This window comes from Andrographis paniculata, unplaced genomic scaffold (assembly GCF_009805555.1).
Source record: "Andrographis paniculata isolate CXL003 unplaced genomic scaffold, ASM980555v1 Contig56END, whole genome shotgun sequence".
Taxonomy (NCBI): Eukaryota; Viridiplantae; Streptophyta; class Magnoliopsida; order Lamiales; family Acanthaceae; genus Andrographis; species Andrographis paniculata.
Window position 1 is genome coordinate 828,677 of NW_026137591.1, and position 24,961 is coordinate 853,637.

Here is a 24,961-nt window from a genome sequence, read left to right on the forward strand (position 1 = left end):
ACAGTCCGTCCTTCTAAAGAGATAAGGCAAATAGAGCCGGTCGGTTGGTCCGTGGTCGGGACCACATTTGGTTGGTCCATGGTCGGACCAATTAAAGTCGGTCAAAGACGGAGGGCGGCTGATGCGGAGGTCGGCCCAAATGATGTCGGGCGAAGAAGAATGAGACGGACGATACGTGGTCGGGCAAGAGACCCGATGGCGGTCGCCTGGTTGGGGCGACCATTGAATCGTATGGGGAAATCAGATGTTGGTTGCTTGATGGGGCGACCAATAAATCGTTCGGTCCGGCGACCAGTTAGTCTCTAGATTGGTCGGGTAGCACTTAGGTCGGGCGAATGGCATTTCTGGGACGGTTTAAGGCGTGAGAGGTTTGGGGAGGTTGAAGGAAGTTGTAACACGTGTCAATTGAGGAGAATTTGATGGTCGGTTGACAGCGGTTGCTGTAACCGACCAAACGGCGGTTCAAACCGTTTTCTTCAAAGAATATTTAAGGATTTGGATCATCATTTGGCAAGGCATCTTCAATCAACTTCAACAAAGTAAAGTCAGATTTGGGGATCACCACTTTAAATTTCAGTCTTTTATTTTCCAGTTTATTTTCTGTACCATACAGTGTTTAGAGATTCCTAATCTCAGGCACTAATTAATCAAGTTTAAGGATATTTTCTATATCTTTGAATTTTACTTTATTTTTGTTGAAAAATTACATCAACAAATTGGCGACCACAGTGGGAGAAAGGCAAGATTGCTGATCCTACATCAACACAAAATGTCATACAACTGAGGTCTGGCCGAATCATCAGAAAAATCAATATGGCAGGCACACAACCTCAATCATCATCAGCACCGGTGGGAGAGAATGTTTCACCACCAGTCATGCCAAATCCAGGGGAGATTCCCCCACCACCTACCGATTGGTTGTCTTATATTCAACAAATGAACAACCAGCAAACTTTGGTTATGCAGAACATGTTGCGTGAGCAACAAATGAACATGTTGCGTGAGCAACAAAATCTAATGCAAAACATGTTGGATCAGGCATTCTCCAGATTCACCCTGTATCCAAACATGCTTCCAGCCGTGTCACCTTCTCGTTTTCAGGCGACTTTCTCAGGATCAACGTTTGCAGAACCATCATATGTTGATAGTACATTTCCAAGTGCCACAACTGTCAACCGAACAGATAGGGGGAAGACTTCTCTAATGTTCCCTGATAATGTTCCTTTGGGACCAATGGTTGAAAATGTGCAGCCGAATATCGTAAGGGAAGATAGGTTGAGGGGACAGACTCATAATCCCATCCCAGCCGAACCAGCCTTCTCCAGAGAAGAAAGATTGGGAGGTCAGACTCACGATCACATTCCAGTGTTCGACCATATTCCACCCAGAGTAGATCCGGAGGATATTGCTCAAGTTCTGCGGGTGCATTTCGGAATGAATCCGCAAACGGTGAACAGGCCGGTTTACCAGAGGCCATTTCCAGAAAGGATCATTAACGATCATCCTCTCCCGAGAAATTATAGGCCACCAGACTTCTATTCTTTTTCGGGAGAAGACGGAGCCTCTACCATTGAGCATGTGGGTCGCTTCACGGCTCAATTGGGAGAAGTAGGCAACAATCCGTTTCACAAGTTACAATTGTTTGGGTTGTCGCTCACAAGAACAGCTTTTTCTTGGTATGCCAGTCTGCCGCCTGGACAGTTGCAAACTTGGGAAGATTTAGAGGCAGATTTTCATGCAAGGTTCTTTAATCCTCTGCCGACAGTCTCACTGATAGACCTTCTGGAGATCACGCAGATGCCGGAAGAGACCGGCTACCAATTCATAGAGAGGATGCGATTGATGAAGGGACGATGTCCTACGATGATCAATGAAAGCGAAATGACCAATTTGGTGGTCAGGAACATGCATACCAGACTTCGCGAGGCCCTGACAGCCCACGACTTTCAAGATCTGGCCAGTTTAGCATCCACGGCAAGAAGGTTAGAATCCTTTTTTACAGAAAATAATCATGACTTCCGTCAGGGGGGAGATGCTGAAGCAATGTTAGTGCAAGATCGATCAATGTGCAGACCACCACCAGTCCGCGATAAATGGAGGTCGGGTCCAACGTAGCCTCAGAAGATGGAGGTCGGATCTGAGGCTGATGTAGCCTCAGATGCTGACCTGCAAACTCCTAAAACATCACTGAAAGTGATGTTTAGGAGTCTTGAGGAGGAGGCTTATTGTTAAGCACAAAAAATAATAATAATAAATAATGGCAGTGGGATTCTGGACGGGTCTGGATATAAGTTAAATGACCCAGAAGTCGGGTGCAATCGGACAGATGCAAGGATCGGGAAGGAAGAAAGGTCGGGCGGAGTCTGAAAAAAGGTGTACCCAAGTCGGGTAAACCATAGATCGGGTGAAAGACGAAGTCGGGCAGACACGAAGGTTTGTCAAGAGAAAGGTCGGACAAGGAAGAGGTACGGATAGATGCGGAGGTCTGTCCAGAGGACAGTCCGTCCTTCTAAAGAGATAAGGCAAATAGAGCCGGTCGGTTGGTCCGTGGTCGGGACCACATTTGGTTGGTCCATGGTCGGACCAATTAAAGTCGGTCAAAGACGGAGGGCGGCTGATGCGGAGGTCGGCCCAAATGATGTCGGGCGAAGAAGAATGAGACGGACGATACGTGGTCGGGCAAGAGACCCGATGGCGGTCGCCTGGTTGGGGCGACCATTGAATCGTATGGGGAAATCAGATGTTGGTTGCTTGATGGGGCGACCAATAAATCGTTCGGTCCGGCGACCAGTTAGTCTCTGGATTGGTCGGGTAGCACTTAGGTCGGGCGAATGGCATTTCTGGGACGGTTTAAGGCGTGAGAGGTTTAGGGAGGTTGAAGGAAGTTGTAACACGTGTCAATTGAGGAGAATTTGATGGTCGGTTGACAGCGGTTGCTGTAACCGACCAAACGGCGGTTCAAACCGTTTTCTTCAAAGAATATTTAAGGATTTGGATCATCATTTGGCAAGGCATCTTCAATCAACTTCAACAAAGCAAAGTCAGATTTGGGGATCACCACTTTAAATTTCAGTCTTTTATTTTCCAGTTTATTTTTTGTACCATACAGTGTTTAGAGATTCCTAATCTCAGGCACTAATTAATCAAGTTTAAGGATATTTTCTATATCTTTGAATTTTACTTTATTTTTATTGAAAAATTACATCAACACCCTTATTAGTGTTGTATAATATAAAAGTAATGATATTTGTGTAATATATTGTAAATTGAAAGAGTATTTGTAATGTAAGGTAGATAATACAGTTACTTAAAAAAAAGAAATTGCTACTTTATAATAGAACGGACCAAAATGAAAAAATAGATAGATTGTAAAGGGACATGGAGTATATTATATTTTTTTATAATATTTAAATATAATAAAAATAAATATTTAAATAACGTTCGTATTTTTAAATAATTAATAATATGATTTTTTATTTTTTTTTTAATTCATAAAAAAACACGCACAAACACATTCAAAGTCATATTGAATTTAATTCCACCAGAATAATACTAGCATTTATATTAAAGGACCTTATATGTTGTCATTGTCGGATCACCGACGCTCACAGCCATTACAAATTATCGTTCAATTTGGTTTATTATTATTATTATTATTATTATATTGACAATGAGTAAAAATACATAAAAAAAAAAAAAAAATATTTTTGATTTTGTGAGTGTATTAGTGTAAAAAACGGTGATAATTGTGTAATAATTAAGGAGTAAAACTAGTTATATAGTGATATAGTTATTTATGAAAATAAGACTATTGTTTTATGACGGACAAAAATAATAAATAAGACTATTGTATTTGGACGAATAAAGTATTAGTTTATCCCTCTCATGAAATTAGTCAATTTGAGTTTGATACAGTTTTAGAATATTTATTTGTAAACCTTTAAAATTACAAATATACTCATTTTTATTTATTTAGCCTCGAGGAAGTAAATTTACCAGAAATAGTTGTTTTGTTCTTATTTTAAGAATTTTTTCACAAACTTTTAAAGCTAAATACAATACAAATATATATATATATATATTTGTAATTTTAAGTATTTAGAAATTGAAATTTTGAGACTCGTTCGCAGTTTAAGAGGTCAAACACTATTAAATAATGACAATCGAGAGGTTAGACACAGAGTGAATCATGAAAAAATTTAGTACAATTTTAAAAGTACGAGAATTTGACGTAATTTCGTAAAATTAAGAATAAATTTTATACCTTTTTTAAGAAAAAAAACAATAAAAATAAAAAAATAATTAAAAGTGTGTTTGAAAGTTAATTCAGGTGTGTTTGTTCGAGGGTTTGGATTTTGAGTTGAGATTTGAATAGTAAAAATTTTGAATTTAAATAGTTGTATGATGTGATATAAATAGGTGTTGACGTGATGTTTTGAATGTAAAATTGATTTTTAGTATAATATAAAAAAATAAAAAATAGGTGTTTGATTTGATATTTTTAGGGGAAAAAAATGGAGTGAATAGTATATATTAAATCCAATCCCTCAAACAAACATACCTAGTGATCTGTTACAATATATTGAAATACTCCATAAATTGATTTATTTTATTTTATGTTATTTTATTTTTTATGGCTTGATTGATGGAGAGTGTAAAATCTGTCGTAGTAGATAAAAGCGTGTTTGTAGATAAAAGCGTGTTTGTATGGCCCACACGCTTCTAGAATTATAAAAGCGGATTTCACACCCCACCGATAAAAGCACTATGCCTGCCCCATGTGGCTGGACTACGATATAATTTTACATCTCTTTATTTTCACATATACTAGTACTATTTATATATAAATTTTTTGGGGTAAATTATATACACCCCTTTGTGTTTTTAGTAAAAATACACAAAATACTATGTATTTTATTTATTGCGTAAAACTTTCTTATGTTAATATAAAGTTTGCACGAAATATCTTTCTTGTTTAGTTCTAAATAAATACAAAATTATGCAAGTTTTATACAAATAAAAAGTGAGAAAATATCTTAAATATTTTTTTTGCATTAAATAAATAAATAAATAATTTATTAATCCTTTATTTTATAATTTTTGGAGGCAAATTGTTGTCTGATTTTTATAAAAAATTATAAAAATAAATGATTGATCAATTTGTTTATTTATTTATTTTATTTAAAAAAATTATTTAAGATATTTTACTTTTTTTATTTATATAAAATTTACGTAATGTAAGTCTTTATTTCGAACGAAACATCATTTTTGGACAAGGAGAGTGTTTCATGCAATCTTTCCATTAAACCAAGGGGTTTCAAGCAATAAAAGACATGTATTTTGTGCATTTTTAGTAAAATATAAGGATGTATTATATAATTTACCTTTTTTTTTTAGTTTTTTATTTAAAATAATAAAAATCACATATTGAAAATAATATATATTTTAAAAATGTAAATTTTGCTTTAGGATATGTTTGTTTGAGAGTTTGGACTTTTTTTTTTAGTTTGATTTGAATAGTAAAAAATTTGAATTAGAAATAATTGTATGATGTGATATAAATATATGTTACATAATATTTTGAATATAAAATTGATTTTTAATATAATATAAAAATTTAAATATTTAATTTGATATTTTAGAATTTTTTTTCCTTTTTTTTTTTTGTAAATAGTAGATATATAAAGAAATTTGAATTTTTTCAACTATTAATAACAATCCCACTTTTAAGTTCCAAAACTCTTGCTAAACACTCTCTTATACAAACATTTTTTTTTTCAATATCTTAATTTTTTAATAAGTGAAGTAACAATTCACTATTCAATTATTATTATTATTTTTTTAACAAATAGAAAACCCCCAAAATAAGAATTCTCAATTTAGAATTTAATTGTTATATTTCCAGACATCAACTTATGTTGGGGCTCTCATTTGCGAATATATGAATAGTGGCGTAGTTTCCCTAACAGTTCGAGCTTTTAGGTGAGACAGTCATTCAACATCCGACATGGTATCAAAGCTTGGCTAGGTCATATGCATGTGCAAGTTTCATATACCTCAACTTGCACCTGACAATTACATAACAACTATACCTCCAACTCTAACGCAAAATAATTAAATAGAAGTTTTTACGGTGATAGAAAGTAGTCTCAAATTCTTTAGAACTTCTACCATAATAAAATTTTACTAAAATACAATAGGTAACTGAATTTAACTATAATTTGAAAAAGAAAAATACTCGCACACAATAAAGAGAAATTGAGCGAAAATTTCAGTTGAAACGGAGAGAAAAAGAAACGGTTTACAAAAGTGTAGAAATAAGATAACGGTGATTTTTTCTTTTACTCACACTCATATACCCGACGAAAATCTCATCCAAGATCTAACCTCTAGCTAAAGATAAGAGTTTGACAATAAGATAACAAGAATAATAAAAATGAGAAATAAAAAACTAAATTATCTTTGTATAATTATAACCGTTAAATACAAAATTAATGGTTAAAGTAAGATTTAGCAATGCTGAATTCAAACATCAACACATGATCGGTGACCTGTACATAATATCACTATAACAATTATATGCTCCCTTTATTCCGCATAGCATGTTTGAGTTACTTTAAATATGATCATTTATAATAAATATAATTAGTAACTAATTAAAAATGTATCAGTGAAAAATAATTATAAATTAACATTAAAATAATTATTTAGTCTAATTAAAATTAAAATAAAATTAAAATGTGCAATCATTTTTAAAAAATGATAAGTGATACTTCCTTCGTCCGCCTTTAAGGTCACATTTACTTTTTGCGTCATTGTACTTAACATTAAAAATATTCTTATACTTGTATAATTTTGTATACAAATGTCTCTCTATTAGTTTTATAAGACACTAATTGAATTATTTTGTAATTTTTTATTAATTTATACTATGTTTTTTATATAATAATTAATATTCAAAGACTAACATACAAAAATAAATGAGATACTTAGAGTCGAACGGAGATAGTATAAAATATAAGATGGAAATAAACAACAATATACTCCCTCCGTCCCATAACAAAGTATCCATTTTTTCATTTTAGTCAGTCCCATAACTGTACTATCTACCTAACATTACAAATACCCTTACAACTTACAATATATTACACAAATGTCATTACATTTATATCACACATACTAATAAGGTTATTTTAGTCATTTTCACTTTATTTCTACTATATCTCAATATAATATTAATATTTCTAAAATGACGTGCAAAAAGCAAATGAATATTTAGTTTCGAGATGGAGGGAGTAGCTAGTTAAGTGGGAAGGACGGAATAATATACAAAAATACAAATAAAATTCATTTCGGTGACCTACTAAAATATTGGGCCGGCCTGCCGTAACCCAAAAGTTGGGCTTTCAAGCCAACTCAAACAAGTTTTTTTGGATTAACGGATTGAAATAAATAAAATTGTAATAATTAAAATAATGTTTGATGAGATGTTTTTGTAAGAGGAAAAAGTGTATTTTTTTAAAAAAAATACAGAGTCTAAATAGTAAAATTTGGGAAAATTTGTGTAAAGAAACATAAGTTTGAAAAAAATTTGGTTTGTATTTGATATAAAAATAATATTTGATATGATATTTTGTAAGAGAAAAAAATCTATTCCCTCCGTCCAAATATAACAGTCTTGTTTACTATTTTTGTCCGTCCCAAAACAATAGTTTTATTTCCATAAATAACCATATCACCATAAAACTACCCATATATTTTTTTTATTTATTACACAATTGTCATTGCATTTTACATTAATACAATCACAAGGACAAAAAAGTCTTTTATCCATATTTTTTACCGGCTATCAATATAATATCAATATTCCTTAAATTCCGTGTCCAATCCAATTAAGACTATATTTATGGAACAAAGAGAATATTTTTCTTTTTAAAAACATAGAGTTCAAATAGTAAAATTTTGAAAAACTTAGCAAAAGAAACATACCTTTAATACTATGTCCATCTCGAGGAGGACGATGATCCATTGAATAAAGACATGGTATTTTAATAAGAAATGTAAATTAGCAAGGGGTTTGACTCTTTTTACCTCTAAATTTCAATTTTTTATTATTTGAATTTTATATTCGTCAAAATTTTATTTTATTTTTATCTCACAAGCAAAACAGTCCATCATATAATACCAAATTTAAACAAAAAAATTTCAAATTATATATAAAAAAACATATCTTAAAGTATTAATAATAAATAATAATATTATTTATTATTTTTTATATAAATAATATTGTTCGTATTTTAAAATTTTAAGTTTATATATATGATTAAAAATTTTTAAAATATATATTTTAATAAAATGTATATTATATGGATATTATTATTAGATAATAAATTTTTATATACTATAAATAATAATATATATTTACTTAATTTAGTTTTATAAAAAGAAATAAAATTTTAAATTTAGATAAAGATAATTTTTATTAAAAAGAAATAGACATAAATTCTGTTGTCACAGAACTAGTAATAAAATATAGTAATAAAATATAGGTCTGTTTTTTAAATTAAATTTTTTAAAATTTTAATACATTTTTTTTCAAAATAAAATATTATTTTAATATTAAACTAAGCAAAACATTAATAATTATATATTTATATAATTTATCTATAAAACAAAATAATATTCTTTCCTCTTTAATTATTTATCAAATTTTTTATTTTGTATCGTCCATAACATTTATTTATTTTTTTGGCAATTTAATTTAATATTACAAATATTCTTTAGTAAAAATGCACAGAACATCATGTAATTTATTTATTGCGTAAAATCTTCTTGTGCTAATATAAAGTTTGCACGAAACATCATCTTGTCCGATATTTGGTTATAATAAAAGACCTAAATTAAGCAAGTTTTATACAAATAAATATAAAATATTTTAAATAATTTTTTTGAATAAAAAAATAAAAAAGTTATTGATCAATCATTTAGTTTTATAGTTTTCATAAAAATTACTCTCTCCATCCCACGTACCATGTTAACGTTGTTGTCCCTCTCACATACCATTTCACTTTTATTTTTTGAAAAATGATTACACACTTTAATTTTATTTTAAAATTTTTAATTTTTTTTAATTTTAATTAAACTAATCAATTATCTTAATCTTAATTTATAATTTTTTATATTATAGAATAATTATTTTACTAATACATTTTTAATTATCTACTAATTACACTATTTTTAAAATACAGTATCTACAGGGAGTATATAACAATTTGTTTTCAAAAACTAAGATTAATTAATTAATTATTTATTTATTTTATTAAAAAAATATTTAAGATATTTTGTATTTTTTATTTGTACTAAACTTGAGTGATTTAGGCCTTTATTTAGAATTAAATATCATTTCGTGCAAATTTTATATTAACACAGAGAAAAGTTTCATCCAATAAATAAAATATAAAATATTTTGTACATTTTTAGTAAAACACAAGTAACAATTTACTCTTTAAAATATATTACAAAATGTCAGGCCTAAAACCCTACCGAACAGAATTCTACAGCCCTATATATAAATGGCAGACAGAGTATCATAGAATTTATTGAAAAATTGAAATATGTACAGCGACGACGAACCGGACGACACTTTCTTCTACCGCTACGCCTCCGCCGCCCAGCCACCGCCGCCCGCCGCCGCCTCCTCCTCCTCTAAATCCTCCCGCGGAGGAGGAGGAGGAGGTAGCGGCGGACTAGCTCCGTCGAAATCCACCGTCTATATCAGCAACATCGACTACAACCTCACGAACTCCGATCTCCACACGATCTTCTCCACGTTCGGAAAAGTCGCCAAGGTCACCGTGCTCAAGGACCGCGCCACTCGCCGGAGCAAGGGCGTGGCCTTCGTCCTGTTCGTCAACCGCGACGACGCCTCGAAGGCGGTGATAGGCATGGATAAGAAAATACTCAACGGAAGAACCCTACGCGCCTCGATCGCCGCGGATAATGGACGCGCCGCGGAGTTCATCAGGAAAAAGGTGTACAAGGATAAGAGCAAGTGCTACGAATGCGGAGAGGAGGGGCATTTGTCGTACGAATGCCCTAAGAACTTTTTGGGGCCGAGGGAACGGCCTGTAGCGAAGAAATTGCGCCGGAACGGCGGCGGCGGAGGCGGAGAAAATGGAGGTAAGGATCAGGAGCACAATTTGGAGGATGAGGAAGAGGGAGACGTCGATTTTGAGACGGAAAATTGGGCGTCCGTCGTGGATGGTGATGGGGCGGCGGAGGCGAGATTGTTGGGCAGTTGCAGTGATAGGGGAGAGGTTAAGAAGGGGAAGAAGGAGAAGAGGAAAGGATATTTCAGTGATGAGAGTGACGAAGAGGATTGAAATTGAAATTGGAATTGGAACTGCATACATACAGATACAGAGTTGGCAATTTTCATCTCTGGTTTTGTGAATTTATCTATTGGATTTAGTCATTTTCTTGGATGAATATTGTGTTTGCATTTTCATCTCTGGTTTTGTGAATCTTGTCGTTGGATTTATTCATTTTCTTGGATGCATATTGTGTTTGCATTTTCATCTCTGATTTTGTGAATCTTGTCGTTGGATTTATTCATTTTCTTGGATGCATATTGTGTTTGCATTTTCATCTCTGATTTTGTGAATCTTGTCATTGGATTTCGTCATTTTCTTGGATGAATATTGTGTTTGCATTTTCATCTCTGATTTTGTGAATCTTGTCATTGGATTTATTCATTTTCTTGGATGAATATTGTGTTTGCATTTTCGTCACTGATTTTGTGAATTTTTTCTTTTGGATTTAGTCATTTTCTTGGATGAATAGTGTTTGCATTTCCATTTCTGATTTTGTGGATCTAGTTGTTGGATTTCGTCATTTTCTTGGATGAATATTGTGTTTGCATTTTCATCTCTGATTTTGTGAATTTTGTTATCGGATGTAGTCATTTTCTTGGATGAATATTGTGTATATATGTTTTATAAGTGGAATGGTTAGGGTGCTAATTAGTGTTAATCACTATGTTATTAGTCGTCATATGTTATCTATTCAATTTTATATGTTAGGGTGTGTTTGTTTTGTGCAATTGTTCGAAACAATAATTTTTATGTGAGATATAGAAAATTGTGTAGGTAATATAAAAATTATGAATGTATATGATATATTAATTTTTCTGGAAAAACTTGTTTGTATTTTTTGCTAACGAACAAAGCCCAATTGTCTTTTAACGTATACTCGTGTCATTGCATGACTTGACTCACCATGATTAGTCTTACTCATATATGAAATATAGTCTATCAGCACATGATTTGAATTAATATATCATGTGCATGGTAAATTGTTATTATGTGTTGTGCATTTTGTGTTAACTCTACCTTTTGTGTTGAAGAACAATTGTAATAGGCGTTGTTTGGACTATTGTCATATGCTGCTAGTTTATATGCCGTATTGTTAGTTTATATTTTGTGTATTGTCGTGCCAATGTAACTGTCGAGTGTGATTGATCATAATATATATATATATATGCATCATATGAAATTGGGAAATCTGATCAAGAAATTCGATGTGCAGGAGCATAGTAATGGAGGTGGTAATGGTGCGTGGCCGTGGAAACAAAGAAGAAAGGATGCTGAAAAGTACTATCGACTAAGTGCAATGACTTTCAAAAATGACATGTGGCGACGGCAAGGATCTGATGGGGTATGTATAACTTATATGCATATTTGTTATTTAATTTTGTTGTGTATTTGAATTGTTGTTTTGTGTTCTGGTAATATCTAGTTTTGCGATTAATCGATTGATACAAAGGGTTTTCCCATTTCAGTAGTCGGTAGATAGATTTTCGAGTATTTATAGGCGTTGTTACTTTCATCTTATTACGAATAAGAGAAATTAGCACGGCCCTATTTGAGTTTGATATTGGGTGCTTATATTATTGGCGACTATGTCGATTTGTTTTGCTTATATTGAATTTTAGAAATGATTTTTAAGTGCAAAGTTTTGATGGAGATGAAAATGCATTGTAGGAAGGTAGAATTGTGCGCAATCAAGTCGTACTTTAGGTGCCAAATGGATTGCACACAATAATACTCGTATTCGATTCGAAATAATTTTCAAATTATTGAAAATTATCGAAAAGACAAATGTATTCAATCAAATTCTATTTCACTCTGAAAAATTTCAGGGCTCAATGAGTTCGGCTCGTCAAGGATTTCAGCTGGGCTCGTATTGCGTTTGTTAGCAATTTTTTTTTTTTGTTAGTATTCTATTTGGCTCGCCTTGTTAAGATATATTTTTATTTTATTTTATTTTTTAAAATAAATTAAATATATTATATATATATAATTATATTTACTTATTAAATATAGGGTTTAGGGTTGTATATTTACTCTATAAAACCAAAATTAAACCCCAGTAGTTTGGTAGGTAGGGTTGTAAATACTAATAAGATCCTATTGTAAAAATATTCAACTATTCGATTGAATATTCTTTGAATTTTAAAATAACATTTGTAATTGATTAGAAATAGTTTTAAATTATTCGATTTGATTTTAATATTTGATTCAAGATGTGATTATTTTTTACTTATCTGATTAGGTTTAAAGCTATTTTGATTCAATTTTTATTTTAAAAAATTGATAATTATATTAAGTAATTTGAAAATCATATTTATTATTATTATTTTGTCAAATGAATACAAAAGACCTTTTTTTTTCTTTAACATAAATATATTTTTGTATAATCATAATTTTTAATTATAGGGAGTATTATATATTTATTTATATAAAATTTAAAAATATTATTATTAATAAAATTAATTTTATTTATTTATTTTGGAAAAGACATATATATGTATATTATATTTTATATTGTTTGAATATTATTAAGTTTTTATAGTATTTGTATTTGATTAATATTAGAATTTATTTAATTCATTTACAACTCATCTTCAGATTTTACCTATCACATATAGTTATACCACATTATTTGCCCCATGTCATTAAAAAAAACAAAAAATAGGGATAATTTAAAATATTTTCTTTATAGTTCACAAAATTCTTTAGTACCGACTATAATTTTAAAATTTTGACATTATTTTAATATTTTAAATATATATTCTTCTATTACAATAGTATCAAATATATATTAGTATTTTTTTTTATTATTTATAAATTGTGTATATATTTTGTAAAATGTTTTTAAAAAATATTTTTTATATAAAATATAGTAAATTTTTATAAAAAATATAAAAATAATAAATATGTATAATATATTATTTTTTATTTTTTAAAAAATATATATGATGAGATTTTATTTATTTATTTATTTATTTTTAAAGTTTAAAAAAAACACACCATAACTAGACTTGTCCAAACGGTTCAAATTATCGGTTACTATTTGTCAAAATATCGGTTACGATTTGACGATTTCGATTACGGTTTATAAACTGCCGATTACAGTTTGAACTGCCGGTTTATATATACTCATTTTTAATATTTTTCTTTTCTATCTTCTATTTTTCTAAAACTTTGAATTTTATTTAAAAATAATTAAGTTTTATTTTAATTTTATTTAGATATATTTATTTTTTATTTATTATATAAAAATCATATATATAAATAATTAATTAAATTTTTACATTATAAAAATAATTAAAATAATAAATATAGTAAATAATTAAATTATAAAAATATTGTAATAGATAATAGAATAATTTAAATTATATATAATTATATAATAAAAAATTATAAAAATATAAAATATAAATAAAAAATATTAATAGTATTATTATTTTTCAATATTATTAATAATTATTTATATTTATTAATATTATTATTGTTATATTTTAAATTTTAATTATAAATATAATAATAATATTATAAAATACACACAATTTAAGCCTAATGCCTAATCAATACAATTATCCATCCACACTCCACAGACGCCGCAGCCGCTCTCTCACAGGTTCTTCTCTTCCTTTGGACGCGCAGCCGCGCCTGCGCCCGCACACACGTTCTCCCTCTTCCTTCCTTCTTCCTCCCATTTCTTACTTTTTTTTCTTCCAACCTCGGCTTTCTCCTCCTTTCCTCCTTTTTTTTTTTTTTTTTTTTTTTTATCTTCTTCTGCGCGCCTGCTTGCTCCTGCCATGGTGAGAGTTAAATAATAAAAAGAAACAGCTAAACCGCCGGTTCAAACCATAAACCGGCAGTTTGAACCGACGGTTTGAGAAAATCCCAAACCGAAAACAAACCGTCGAAACGACGGTTTCGGTCCCGGTTTCGGTTCGAACCGTAACCGGCGGTTCAAAAACCGGCGAACGGGCGACGGTTCGAACCCGAATGAGCAAGTCTAACCAAAACTTTCCAAGAATATCCATTGTTTAAAAAATCAACGTTAACACAGCAGCCGCCCATCCATCTTCTTCCTTCCCCATTCTTCTTTCCCTTCTGCCTCGTCACTCACGCATCACCGACCGCCGTCGCTGCTACCCCAGCCACCGCAGTCGCCACGGCCGTTCAAGGTTTGAGAAAACAGAAAAAAAGAGAGGAAAAAGTGAGACCGGTGGAGAAGAGCAAGGGGAAGAAGAAGAAAGACAGTGAATCAATCTTCTTCTCAAATACTGTTCAAAGCGGCCATCTTTTTCTTCTCTGGATTCTTCCTATTCAAGAAAGCCAGCTCCGTTGTCGACTTGTCGTTGTCTTATAATTGGAGGCTATTCTTCAACCGTCTTCTCTATTCGTCGTTGTATTGCCTGGAAGGAACCCTCAGTCGACACCATTGCTCAACTCTCACTCTATGAACAATTGTTGAAATGCTTTTTGAAATTTGAGTTATTGGACAAACTCGATTGTTGAGTTGATCGAAGTTTGAACTTACTCGACAAGTCATTACGTTTCCATGGCTGCAATGACTTCCAATAAGTCCAACACTGCAGCGGAAATCAGTCAACCCAAGCGGCAAAAATCCGATAGCTACATCAGGTTTTGATACGCACATATACATGGGATTGATTTGTGTGAATTGCTTCTGTTTTTGTTGCTTAATCAATGTTGTATTATGTTTGTAGGAGACAGAAAATTGAGCAGCACAGGAAATCTTTGCCCATTGCAACAGGTAGTTTCCACTTGATCATTCATTTGTGCAATCATCTGTTTGTTTGAGGGTATGTGCTTTTGTGGTTGGTTCGTCGTGAAGTTATTGACATGTTTTGTATGGTATGACAGCTTAATGTTTTCTAAGGCAGCAAATTTATATTTTTGATCTAGAATGGTATCGGGTAGCGGAAAATTGATTGATATGAAAAATATGTTTAGGTTGAATGCCTTTTTGCTTATGTGTTAACGAATTCTGGTGAAGCTAAGGTTAAGATCTTATTTTCTTTTGTTTGAACAAATGTTTGGATGGTAATTTAGTGCGTGTTTGTTCGAGGGTTTGGATTTTGAGTTAAGATTTGAATATTAAAAAAATTGAATTAGAGTAGTTGTATGATGCAATATACATAGATGTTGATGTGATGTTTTGAATGTAAAATTAAGTTTTAGTACAATATAAAAAATGAAAAATAATTATTGAATTTTTGGGTGGAAAAAATTTGGTAAATAGTAAAAATCGGTGAAAATCTTTCAAACAAATGCCACCTTAATATCACAAGAGTGCCCATTTGTATTTGTCCTACAAAAAATCAGTAATAATAATTTGTACGCCCTATACACAGTTGCATTTTGTCATTTAGGAAAATCATGGGATAAGCTATACATAGCATTGGCTGTAATTGCTACAACCTTTTAATTATGGGAGTAATTCATTCCGTTATACATGGAAGTGATTTTTATTGTTTTTTCTGAGGTTTAAAGTGCGAATTTTGCATGATTCCAGTCACTTGATTGATCTTCATTGTGCAAAATATATCTGAAATTCATGCGCGTAGTTTTGTGTTTTGCAAGTATTTTGGCTTTTCAGAACTGTAAATTTCAATGAAAAATCAATGTTGAATATAATATTTTAAATGGAAAATTTGTGTTGAATGTAATGTTAGATAAAAGGTTTCTGATGTAATACTTTAAATGAAACTAGGTCTTCCCTATCTCCACCTTAGCTATTAGTGCTCGTGTGATATAACACAAGCTGGTGTAAACCCCACGCTTCACACCCACCCCGGTATTATAAGAAACATATTACTCAGTTTTACTTTCACAATCTAGAGTGTGTGCCAACTTATTGCTCCCTGATATATCCTTCCAACAACATATTTTTTTATGATTGTAGATTTGGAGTTAAAAGTGTTTTTTTTTTAGTTGGTGTTGGAAACGTACCTGGAATTGAATGGTGTCAGATTTATGCTTTGTAGGGAGGTATAGCTTACATTATTAATTTTCTATTCATCATGCTTGAGATATTTCATATTTTTTTGGTTCCAAAATTCAGACTCCCAACCGGCTATTTCTATCTGATTGAATATTGAAACATATGGCAGTTGAAAAGAAACTTCTTGAGGAGGTTAGCAATAATGATACACTGATTATTGTTGGAGAAACAGGGAGTGGGAAGACAACACGTAAGTCTTGTATGGTCGTGAGTTTTATTCATATATTTTCTCTTGCTTCATCCTCGCTAGAATTTGCTCTACTTTTTTATTAGATATTTCCTAGACAATCTACTTTTCTTTGTTTCTAATGTATATTTATAAAAGCAACAAGTTTTGGTTTATATGCATGATGTGCAGAAGGCATCCTCCTCTTCCTAGTATTTCTAAAATACAATCAAATGCTTTGATTAAACATTTGCCCAGTTCAATTGCTGAGTACATTGTGGCATTACTTCTAGGCATTGTATGCTACATTACTTTCTATGAAAATGTAAGCTTTCTTTCTTTTGTTGTCTCTTATGAGAAATTAAAAAAATTGCAGTGAATTTTCTTAGTAGGAATTGGATGATATTTACCCAATCTGAATTGCATTTTCTAGACAAGGTGGTATGGTGGGATAATAACATAAATTTATGATCCTTGAAGTTTCCTAAAATGAACTTCACATATGCAGTGACTTGAATTTTCATCCTTTTTGTTCTTAAATTTGATAAATGTTAATCTACAAATTTGCTCCCTAGGCTTTTATTATTGATTATCTTAGCTTCAATATTTTTCCGTTTTATTCATCCATGCCCCTTACCTGTAATTCTTGTTTATTTATTTTAATTAGAACATTTAATCCACGTGATATAAAATACTCTGCAGAGCTACCGCAATATCTATTCAATGGTGGGTTTTGCCGAAATGGTGGAACCATTGGGATAACTCAACCTCGACGTGTTGCGGCCGTAACTGTTGCTAAAAGGGTTGCCGAGGAATGTGGAGTTACTCTGGGACAAAAGGTTGGATATGCCATCCGATTTGAAGATATGACTTCCAGCTCAACAAGGATTAAGTACATGACAGACGGCTTGTTGTTGAGGTGTATGCACCTTCCCGTCTACGGTTGCTTCTTAATGCTAGTTATTTAATTTTAATATCGTGTGGAAACTGTTCTCATTTGTCAAAAAGTTGGGTTTACACGATATCTACTCATATGGTTCTTGTTTGGAAATAGCTATTCTTGAAAGGCAATTCCCATAAATGATATTTGAATTATATTACAGGGAAGCATTGTTGGATCAATATCTCTCCAAGTATTCAGTAATTATTGTGGACGAGGCTCATGAAAGAACTGTACACACTGATGTATTGCTTGGCCTGTTGAAGAGTGTGCAAAAAGCTAGGTCTCAGGGTGCTCTTGAAACAACCAGTAACGATCAAACAAAAGATCATAATGGCTTACCGTTGGTAAAAGGGTATAATCCTACCAGCAATTTGAAGCATGGCCAAGGAAAAAAGTTGCCTGCATTGAAGTTGATTATCATGTCTGCAAGTCTAGACTTTGCAATCTTTTCAGAGTTTTTTGGTGGTGCAAGGGCTGTTCATGTCCAGGGGCGCCAATATCCTGTTGACACATTATACACCTATCAACCTGAGACCGATTACCTAGATGCAACAATGATTACCATTTTTCAGGTTTGACTCAATAACTCCCCCTTGGCTGAGCTATTGTTACAGAGTAGAAAAATCTTATTGTAAAAGAAGTTAAACTAGAGGAATGAAATACAATAATTTCTTTCTTTTGCATTTAGATACTCTCCTTTGTCCCAAGCCTGAAAGGCTGACTCCAATAATGAAATTCTCGATATCCTGAAATACTGACCTTAAAACTTGTTAATAGGCAACCTAGGCTTAATTCAAAAAACAACCCAATGCATTCAACTCTAATAGGCTTAACATTAATATTATTCTTCCTAATAGATCCACTATTTTAGTGAGTGTTAAAGGGTATTTTGGTATTTTAGAAATAGATGAAGGTTGAATTGTAATAGTGTTGATACAGTAGTATTAGGTGTTTGATGTGATATTTTGGATAAAAATAATTTCTTATTGTAATATTTTAAATTAAGAATAGGTATTTGATGTTTTTTAAAGGGAAAAACTTCCATGAATATGGTGAAAACACAGTTGAAAATGAAATAAAGCAAAACCTTGGTATCTTCAAATTCTACAAATTTATATGGATTTTTCTGGTGAAAATCAAGCAGACTAAAGCAGGATCTCTGTACCCTCCTTTGAACTTATGTGTCTTTGAAGATTGTTTTGTTAAAAGTGTGAGTTAATGGTTTTGAACTGAATGATTTAATGATGAAAGAAAGAGAATACATCCTGCTGAATATTTGTATAAAGGCCCATTACTGAATGCTAACTTTAACAATGAAGTGGAATCGATTTAAGTGGCACAGGTTTAGAATTTTTTACTATACACTTTTTTTTAAACTTCTATTTTTGGTTGCTCACTGCCATGAAATTGCAGTTTTTTATAGCTTTTTGTTTCTTGCCTATGTTCAACTAGATTCACCTGGAGGATCAACCGGGTGATATACTTGTGTTCTTAACTGGCCAAGAAGAAATAGAATCTATGCAGAGATTAGTCCAAGAGCGCCTCCCAAAGTTACCTGAGAGTAAACAAAATCTTTTAGTTGTTCCTATATTTGCATCTCTCCCATCAGAGAAACAGATGAAAGTTTTCATGCCAGCTCCAACTGGATTTCGTAAGGTTGATCACTATCTTCTAATTTCATTTTTCATGTTATATCCTATATGTAACTTCTTTATTCAGATGTGTGGGGGCATTTGTGTGTTTTGACAATTACACGTGGATTTTTAAAATGTTAGAAAAAAGCTAATGCTCATAGTTCTTCTGATAAGAAAACTTTGAACAATGGATCAATACGTTGCTGAATAATTTGCTGGTATTAATTTTATGATGTTATCGTGGTTTGTAATATTTATGCTTAGATAAGCATAAGGGGGAAATCTTTTTGGTAAGTCCAATATTATATTTACTTAATTATTATGCTGGAGCTCTCTGGTACACTGTTAGCGAGCCTTCCTACTGTATGATAATTCGAAAAAATAAGCTGTTTGATCTATTTGCAACTGCTAGCCTTTCCCACATAATAATATGTTTTTCTGCATTGGAATTTCTTGGGTCAATATTGATTACTTGACATTGGTTGCTTTTGTACGACGTCTAGGTCATATTGGCAACAAATATTGCTGAGACATCTGTGACAATACCTGGAATCAAGTATGTCATTGACCCGGGAATGGTTAAAGTACGCACATATGATGCTTCTACTGGAATTGAACCTTTGATTATAGTTACAACCTCGAAAGCACAGGCACTTCAGAGGAGGTAGGTTCTACGCACATCTAAGTACAGTTACAATGAATTGAGCTTTTAAAAATGATCTATATTTAATGCAGAGGGCGAGCTGGTCGTGAAGGACCTGGGAAATGCTTTCGTCTTTATCCAGAGAATGACTTTTACAAGCTGAAAGATTCCACAACACCAGAAATTAAAAGATGCAATCTTGCAAATGTTATTTTGCAGCTGAAAGCGCTGGGAATCGATGATATTGTTGGTTTTGAGTTCATTGAAAAACCAGACAGGTATTGTGGCATTTTGTTCTCTATGCAACATGCCACTCTCAAAATGTTGTGTTACTTGTGTTTAATTCTTCATTGATTATGCTGATTTATCATCGAGCTCATGCATTGTCCTTTGCAAGCCATTATTTTTATTTAGCTAGATGTAGTATATGCCTCCTATTATACAATTAGCTTATGCATTCTTAGATTAATATATCTTGCTCCGGATCATTATGGGTGTGTTTGTTTGAGTTTTTGGGTTTGAATTTTTGAATAGTAAAAAGTCGAATTTAAATAGTTGTTTGATGTTTTGAATGTAAAATAAATTTGTATAATAATATAAAAAAAAAAATATTTGAATTGATATTTTTTTAGGGAAAAAAGAATTTGAATGGTAAAAATCTGTGATAAAATCCGCAAAAGAACACCACCTATGATTCTATTGATTGTTCGGTCTAGATATCCGAATTTGGTGATATACACAGTTGGGGTAGTTATATTGGGGTGTGATTTTTTTGTTTTATTTGCTTTCATAATGCCTTTAAAATTTTTGGTTTTACTTATATTTTCCGTTTATTTTACCTGGTTTTATACTGTTTTCATCTTTCTAAATTTCGTTTACTTTTATCCTTACAGTATGGCTATCATCAAGTCAATGGAAATGCTATTCTTGTTAGGTGCTCTAACAGATGAAAGTAAATTATCAGATCCAGTTGGTCACCAAATGGCGAGACTTCCATTGGATCCTGTTTATTCTAAGGCGCTCATTGTTGCCAGTCAATTTAATTGCTTTCAAGAAATGCTGATAATTGTCGCAATGCTCTCGGTTGAATCCATATTCTACGCACCACGTGAAAGGTTGGAAGAGGTACGTACAGTGCCAGTCTTACTTGGAGTAGTAGATAATAAACATTTACGTTTGATTTATATTTCTGTCTTTTTTTGTGTGGGGTTTTGCTTTTTCATATATTTTAGCATTTAGGAAACAGGAATAGGTTCCTAGCAGTCGATTAAATATATCCATTCATGTACGCCTTGTGAAGAACCATCAACATAAAAATGAATGTCGGCTTGAATGATTCGATCTTGCATTGCCAGATGTGATCATGTGAACCAATACTAAAATCCTAGTATTTATGCAGTCGCGGATTGCATTGAGAAGCTTCTCAAGCCAAGATGGAGATCATCTGACCTTACTAAATGTGTACCGTGCCTTTGATGAATTCTCCGAGAAGGCTAAGCTCATAAGCAGCGAAGAGAAAGCTGCAAAGAATCTCAAGAAATGGTGCAAAGACAATTTTATTAATTACCGTTCCCTAAAGCACGCCCAAGATATACACAGGTCTTAAAGATAGTTTTATTAATTACCGTTCAGAATAGTTCCTTACAACCGTTTTTATTGATTATATTCGTCTTCTATATATAGCCAAATACAAAGGAATGCCGAGCAAATGGGTTTGGCTGGAACTTCATGTGGAGACGACATGCTTCCACTCCGTAGATGCTTAGCTGCTTCATTTTTTCTCAACGCGGCATTGAAACAGCCGGATGGAACTTACAGGTAATATAGTAGTGTGTTTGTTTGGATTTGAAATGGTAAAATTTGAATTTAAATAGTTGTTTAATGTGATATAAATATATGTTGATGTGATATTTTGAATGTAAAATTGATTCTTACTACTCACTCCGTCCAAGCTTGTTATGCAATTTTGCATGAGAAATTTATTAAAAAGTTGATAAAAAAATGTAATAGGACAAGTTGAAAAAAGGGCTGCGAATCCAGTGCTAACCTAATCAAATCAGTAGTATAATGTTGATTTGATCGGGTTAACATATCACATAAAGGTAATCTAGCATATATATTATATACTATAACATATTTATGATATAACATATGTTATGTTATAATTCAACGTACGGTATCCTATAACATAACATATACTGTGTTATGCAAAACTATATGTTGATTACCTTTATGTAATATGTTTTGTTATAATTTAACATACAATATCTTATAGCATAACATATGTTGTGTTATGCAAAACTATATGTTGATTACCTTTATGTGATATGTTGACCCGATTATCCAGATTTGATTGGGTCAAATATGATCCACGCCCTGAGAAAAGTAATGTCAAATTAGTTATTATAAGTGTAATAATATTATTCAAGGATAAAGTTATTTACTATAAATTCACTATGCATAAGTTTAGTGGATAGTCAAAAAAGAAAAACTGACATAAGTATTCCGGATTGAATGAACATAATACAAAAAATAAATGTTTGATTTTATGCCGAGGGAAAGAGAAAAATGAGTTGAATAATGAAAATTCCCCAAACAAATTCATTTTTCACGACTCTTTTTAACAGCAATACTTTTAGTAAGCTATGTTTGTTGTCCTTGGCGACAGGGCTTTGTCAAGTGGTCTGACTGTTAAGATCCATCCTTCGTCTGTCCTGTTTCGGATGAAACCGGAGTGCATCATTTTCAATGAATTAGTGAAGACAAATCAGAATTATATCCGAAATGTTTCAGTCATAGATTACTTGTGGTTAGCCGAGCTGGCGCCTCAATTTTATAGCCTGCAGGAGTGAGAATTAATAGGTTCTGCCGCCGGGTATGTCTTCTCGACCTCCCATTAACCTTGATCACTAAAATTCGAAACTATATGTAGAAATACTTTGTTGTGCAGCATATTTGGCGACAACTCTTACTACAAAATACTCCGTCTCTCTGGACTGAAGAGGAGGATAAGTCCGGGAAACTAACCAAAGATTTTGAAGGTACGCCGTTGTGGTCGAAAACTAATTATTCGGAAAAAGATGATGGAATGCAATATCTATTTGAAGGTAAGCTTGTTTTGATATTGTTCAATGTATATACTACAATTTTGATTAATTTAAATTGACAGAACACATATATATCTTCAAAATTGAAACATTTCATAACTATTCTTAACATAAAATATCAAAATTTACCTATTCAAATTTGAAATGGAATGTTCTATTTAATATTTTTGTTTAAATAGTATTTTAATGTGATATTTTGTGAATTTTTTATTTTTTTATTTTTTATCGTTAGTATATTTATTTTTGTTAAAAATTGTGCATAGTAGTGATTTGAGATGGTGTGTCTAGTTATTTACCTATTCAAATTTAATTTGGAAGTTGGATGAAAAATTTATTTATTTAATTAATATTTAATTTATAATCTAATATTTATAGGGTTAAAAGAAATGTAAAATATATGTTTAAATATTTTAAAAATTATATGAAAATAGGTTTCTAACATGCGAGCAACCCCATCACCTCACGTCTTATTCTTTCGTCACTTGTTGAGGTCCAAAATTAATATTGAAATAATGGTGATTCCATTTGTTTGGTTTGTATTTGAAATTAAATTTTTTATTTAAATAATAAATTTTAAAAACTAATACTATATTTTTACAAAAAATTGTAAGATATATATACATATATATATATATATTTGTTGAAATGCAAAAGTAAAACAAACGTGCTAGTAGATTCCGATAATTTCAAAATGATTAAATCAGTTTAAAAACGATGCCGTATTGGCACGCAACAGGCCAACAGTGTTCCAAATTCCAATTATCCACGTTTTAGGTTGTATAAATAGGGGAGAATATTCTTTAAAAAAATAATTCGGGTGTTTGGGAAATTAACTTTTTTAAAGAGCTTTTTGGATCTAAAAAATTAATTTTTGGAAAGCTAATTACTCGAACATTTTGAAATATTTTTTTTTCAATTTAATTTTATTTATTACTTATTTATCCTTAAAAATTATTTATTTCATACATATAAATATATTTTTATTGCAGTATCTATTAATTATTACGTATAAATCATTTTATTTATAAATATATAAATCTACTAAAATTAAATCAAATAGAAAAGACAAATATTTAATTTATTTATATATTTTTTAGTATAAAATTTTTACATTAAAATTCAATAAACAATAATTATCAAAATAAATATATATATACAAAATATTTATTATTTTATATTTTACACAATTTCAATAAAAAATTATTATTGTTTTTTAATAAAAATATTTTTCTCAAATCTAAAATATAAAAATAAAAATTTTAGAATATTTTTTATTTTCAATAATTAATAACAAAAATTCTCATAATTTTTAAACCAAAATTAACAAAAATTAAATATGTTAAAAAATAACATATCAATGTCTTTAATTGTCATTTTACGTATAAACAACTAATGTCAAACAGTTATTTTACCAAATATTTCAATACAATCAGCTGATTCAAATCAGCTAGTCAAACTAACTAATTGAATCTGCTAACACAGTTTAAAGCTATCAGCTAATTGACAAACACACTCAAAATAAAATTAGGAGATATTATTTTCTTTTTCTCAAAATCCTCATTAGCCTACAGATAGAAAACAAATCGATCTAATGAGGTGTGGTTGTTAAAGATACTTTGATCAGTGTATAATTATTTCTATTAAAATACTCATCCGTCCAGTTAGAAAGTATATATATTTTTATTTTGGGACGTCAAATTATAAAGTAAACATTTCATTAAATACCTTACTTTTTTCCACAAATACCCTTACTTTACATCACATCATTACTTTTACACCAAAAAGTAAGGGCAAAAATATCATTACACTACTTTTAACTGCCTACTGTAATTAAAATACTATTATTTCTTAAACACCACCAAAAGTAAATGTTTACTTTGTGTGTGGACGGAGGGAGTATAAAATAAATACTCCGTCCCACATACCATATCTACGTTGCCGTTTCTGTCCGTCCCACGTTCCATGTCATTTTCTTTTTTGAAAAATGATTACATATTTTAATCTCTTTTTAAACTTTTTAATTTAATTTTTTTTAATTTTAATTAAACTAATTAGTTGTGTTAATCTTAATTTATAATTATTTATATT

At 31.1% G+C, this 24,961-nt stretch overlaps 2 protein-coding genes across 6 annotated transcripts; both read left to right on the top strand.

Moving 5' to 3' along the window:
• The first annotated feature begins 9,582 nt into the window (after positions 1-9,582).
• Positions 9,583-11,960, top strand: LOC127256751 (U11/U12 small nuclear ribonucleoprotein 31 kDa protein). 3 transcript variants are annotated; one of them, XR_007839902.1, is made up of 2 exons: positions 9,583-10,443; positions 11,587-11,960. XR_007839902.1 is itself a non-coding variant. In XM_051282916.1 (2 exons), exon 1 carries the CDS (start codon positions 9,615-9,617, stop codon positions 10,380-10,382), a length of 768 nt encoding a protein of 255 aa, XP_051138873.1. In that variant the 5' UTR covers positions 9,583-9,614; the 3' UTR covers positions 10,383-10,427; positions 11,587-11,960. The 3 variants fall into 3 exon arrangements, 2 of the variants coding, with proteins under 2 accessions (XP_051138873.1, XP_051138872.1); XM_051282916.1 differs by having other exon boundaries at positions 9,583-10,427; XM_051282915.1 differs by having other exon boundaries at positions 9,583-10,423.
• LOC127256750 (pre-mRNA-splicing factor ATP-dependent RNA helicase DEAH10-like) lies at positions 11,589-22,964 on the top strand. Of its 3 annotated transcripts, none has more exons than XM_051282913.1 (13): positions 11,589-11,715; positions 15,083-15,129; positions 16,490-16,570; positions 17,249-17,465; positions 17,650-18,061; positions 18,942-19,145; positions 19,627-19,787; positions 19,859-20,044; positions 20,660-20,891; positions 21,166-21,365; positions 21,450-21,584; positions 22,435-22,641; positions 22,717-22,964. In XM_051282913.1, the coding sequence occupies exons 1-12, from the start codon at positions 11,684-11,686 to the stop codon at positions 22,616-22,618; spliced, it is 2,091 nt and encodes a 696-aa protein (XP_051138870.1). In that variant the 5' UTR covers positions 11,589-11,683; the 3' UTR covers positions 22,619-22,641; positions 22,717-22,964. The 3 variants fall into 3 exon arrangements, with proteins under 3 accessions (XP_051138870.1, XP_051138869.1, XP_051138871.1); XM_051282912.1 differs by lacking the exon at positions 11,589-11,715 and adding an exon at positions 14,117-14,996; XM_051282914.1 differs by lacking the exon at positions 11,589-11,715 and having other exon boundaries at positions 15,093-15,129; positions 16,441-16,570.
• The last annotated feature ends 1,997 nt before the right edge of the window (positions 22,965-24,961 follow it).

Bases quoted from the DNA above. Each gene is read 5' to 3' on its own strand.
- LOC127256751 (XM_051282916.1), top strand. From the start codon at position 9,615: ATGTACAGCGACGACGAACCGGACGACACTTTCTTCTACCGCTACGCC.
- LOC127256750 (XM_051282912.1), top strand. From the start codon at position 14,914: ATGGCTGCAATGACTTCCAATAAGTCCAACACTGCAGCGGAAATCAGT. The intron at 17,466-17,649 runs GTGTATGCACCT...ATTATATTACAG, and splicing joins ACAGACGGCTTGTTGTTGAG to GGAAGCATTGTTGGATCAAT. The intron at 21,366-21,449 runs GTCTTAAAGATA...TTCTATATATAG, and splicing joins CACGCCCAAGATATACACAG to CCAAATACAAAGGAATGCCG.